The sequence below is a fragment of the Vicia villosa genome, linkage group LG7 (assembly GCF_029867415.1).
Source record: "Vicia villosa cultivar HV-30 ecotype Madison, WI linkage group LG7, Vvil1.0, whole genome shotgun sequence".
In the NCBI taxonomy this organism is placed as follows: Eukaryota; Viridiplantae; Streptophyta; class Magnoliopsida; order Fabales; family Fabaceae; genus Vicia; species Vicia villosa.
In genome coordinates this window covers 25,929,634-25,933,236 of record NC_081186.1, presented here as the reverse complement: position 1 = coordinate 25,933,236, position 3,603 = coordinate 25,929,634, and the positions used below count along the sequence as shown (strand labels likewise).

The window sequence follows — 3,603 nt, the reverse complement described above, 5'->3', positions numbered from 1 at the left end:
AGGAAAAGTACTTCTGGTTTTGTATTTCTTCTTGCAGGAGGTTTAGTTTCTTGGGCATCAAAGAAGCAATTTGTGGTTACATTATCCACCACTGAAGTTGAGTACATTGTCGTGGATTCTTGCGCATGTCAATACATTTGGTTACGAGTTTACTCGAAAAACATGGGCATAAAGGAGAAGAAGGCAGCCTAATGTACTGTGATAATAGTTCAACAATACAATTTTCAAAGCATTTTGTATTCTGATAACACGAAACTATATCGTATATTTGGTTTAATTTACATGAATTATTTCCTCATTTTAATTCAATTATGTTGCTTTATTTCGGTATTATGTTGGCATTTTATTTTATTTCAGGTATTTAATAATTTTAGGCTTGCAAAAGAAACAATCGTAAAAGGATCAAAATGAAGAGAAAAAGAGCTAAAAGGGTGAATAAATGGAAAAGGGGTGCAAGCAGCTGTTAGCTGAAGATTTCGATTAAAGGTTTGTGATATCTTGGATTGTTGGATTGTGATGAAGAGATGGTTCTCATGGAGCTATTTAAGGATTTTCTCTTTGGAGGAAATGTTATGTGACTAAGAGTAATGGTAGCAATTTGACAAAGTACCCTTTGACATAGGCGTTAGTATAGTCGAAACGGCAGAGCGGGAAGATTTGAAATTCAAAAGGAAGCGGTTTCGTCCAGCAGACGCCTGGAGACAACTGAAGGGTAGTAAACGTTCGAAACGTCGAACGTGGCAAACATCTATGTAGTGATTGTTAGGGTCGAAGTAGTATAAATAGTAGTACTATTGTTTAGTTTGGCATGTTCGAATCAATATGCAAAAATTCACAAAATACACTCGAAGTACCGGTGCGAGAGAAAAGAGTCTTTGCTGAAACAATGTATGTGTGAAGAACATCATATTTTCATACTTTATGTTATTTATTTAATGCAAAGTTATACTTAAAAGTTATTTGTTTATACATTTACTTTATTTCACTTTAAAGTCATTTACTCAATGCAATTTACATTAGCAAGTTGTATATTTCTTACAAACTATAGAGATTATTGAATATGAATCAAATTACTAAAACACTATTTGACAATGGCCTAGGATCAATCTAGTCGATCCTGCGAGTAACCAGATTGTTTAAACACTTTGGAGGACTAGCGGTTGTTTGTCAGAAATCATTGGTAAATAAATTGGCACGCCCAGTGGGACTATGTCATAGTGTTATTTTCAATTGTTTTTCATTTCAATTAGTTTATAAATTTAGTGTTTTCGTTGCCTTCTGCGTTGTATGAACCTTAGGAGTGGTAAAAATTTCGATAATAACCAACCAATACCTAAGAGAAAATACACCAAGAGAATGGTTAACAACACTAACAGAGGAGGACAACAAGATCCTCCACAGGGATTGGGAAATAACAATGATGGTGCAACAAACACTACAGACCCCAATGCCCAATCACAAGCCATGTCCGCGCCAACACACCCATTGGCCGTAACTGGTTCTATACCTGGGTCTACAGGAACGATCCAAGCAAATAATTCGACGTTTGCTGCTGCTACAAATCCCCTATCGAATGCGCAAGTGAATCAGATACCACAATTTGGTACTCAAGGGACACCCCCTCCGAACCAAGGGTTCAGAGACCAGAGACAATGGAGAGATTCACCTTACGGGATGCCATATTCTTACATGTCAAGATTAAGTAGCAGTATACCTGTATACCCACCACCCAACTTGTCAACTTTTTCCCCACTCCAAAACTCTGGTTCTGGTATGAATAATGTGGGACAAATGTTCAAAGCCAAAATGTCATACCCCATCAACAACGAATAATCAAGCAGCGTTCCGACAACAAATGGACGCTAGTAACCAAGATATGGTAGGTTTATTGGCCAAAGAAATGAGGGCTATCTTTTCTCCTTTAATACTGAACATTGATAAAACCAACCGAGACAACTCTGAGAGATGTCGACAATTGTCAGCGTATATGGGTCGAATGGCGGACTTTTTAGGCGCTCCTGAAACTTCGACACGTCGAAGGACAAACCAAATAGTCATTCAGGATGATGAACCCACCATAAACCAAGTTTGACCACCAAGACCACCCCCTGAAACATAAACCTTGAGGGTAGGATTAGGTCAACAGGCAGTTCAACAAGATATACCTGAGGAACCTCCAGAAAAGGTAGTGGTGGTTAACAGAAACCAAAATGATGACGAAGTAATTCACAGGGTTAGGCAAGGTAATCAGATGGAAACAAATCTAACTGCTATGATAAAGAGAATCATGATACAAAACGGCCTGAACACAGGATTACGAAGGCCAAATTATACCTCTCCTCTATCAGATTATGTTTTGCAAACTGAATTGCCTAGGGGGCGCAAGGTCCCTAAGTTTACTAAATTTTCAGGAGATACTACTGAATCTACCACAAAACACATAGCTAGATATATGACTGAGGCTGGAGATTTGACGAACAATGAAGATCTGAGGATGAAATATTTTCCCAGTTCTTTGACCAAAAACGCTTTCACATGGTTCACAACACTACCACTAAACTCCATAGACACTTGGTCTCAGTTAGAAAGATTATTCCATGAATAGTTCTATATGGGTCAAACCAAGATAAGTCTCAAAGAATTAGTTAGTATTAAGAGGAAGTTTACTGAACCTATAGACGATTATCTAAACAGGTTCCGTTTGTTAAAAGCTAGATGTTTTACAGTGGTGCCTGAACACGAATTGGTCGAAATGGTCGCTGGAGGTCTAGATTACTCCATCAGGAAGAAATTAGACACTCAATATCTGCGAGATATGGCCCAATTGGCTGATAGGGTTCGCCGGGTAGAAATATTAAAAGCAGAAAAGGCTAGAGCAAATAAAATTTACAAGAAAGAAAGGGTCACCTACGTCGAAGTAGACGAAGGAGAATTAGAAACCTTCGAGGACCAGTATGGTTTCGAAGACTGCGAAGTAGATCTAGCCGAATTAAAAGAAGCAGGCCCCTATACTTGCAAGATGATCACACCATCGAATGGAAAAAATCCCGTCGAAGTTGAAAAGAATGATAAGTTTCCTAAGAAAACATACACATTTGATGTAACTAAATGTGATGAGATATTTTATTTGCTTGTGAAAGATGGCCAAATGGTTTTGCTTCCTAATATTAAGATTCCTCCGTTAGAGCAATGGAAGAAGAGAGGATACTGTAAATACCATAATTTCTTGGGCCACAAAACCTCACAATGTTTCCTTTTCAGGGATCTTATCCAGAATGCGATTAAGGAAGGGCGTATGAAGTTTGCAGACAAAGGAAAGAACCAGATGAAGATAGACGCTAACCCCCTCAACATTGCTGACACCAACTACTCTAACCTGTTGAAATCAATATGGTAGACATGGTCGAAGTCGAAGCAAGAGGGATCACAGGAGAAGGAGGAGATATCCAGGATGGAGAACAGGTTACTGATGGCCTGAATGAGGATGTTGCTGCTGAATTGTCAGTCGAACAAAAGACTACTGAAGGTCTTGAGGGAGAAACAACTATGGCTACTGAAGGCCTAAGGATGAAATTTGAAGAAATGTCAATTACCCAAAGCGCT

At 38.7% G+C, this 3,603-nt stretch overlaps 1 protein-coding gene across 1 annotated transcript; it reads left to right on the top strand.

Annotated features, from left to right (window-relative positions):
• The first annotated feature begins 2,611 nt into the window (after positions 1-2,611).
• On the top strand, positions 2,612-3,397 carry LOC131618789 (uncharacterized). The gene has a single exon (XM_058889947.1). The coding sequence runs from the start codon at positions 2,612-2,614 to the stop codon at positions 3,395-3,397; it is 786 nt and encodes a 261-aa protein (XP_058745930.1).
• The last annotated feature ends 206 nt before the right edge of the window (positions 3,398-3,603 follow it).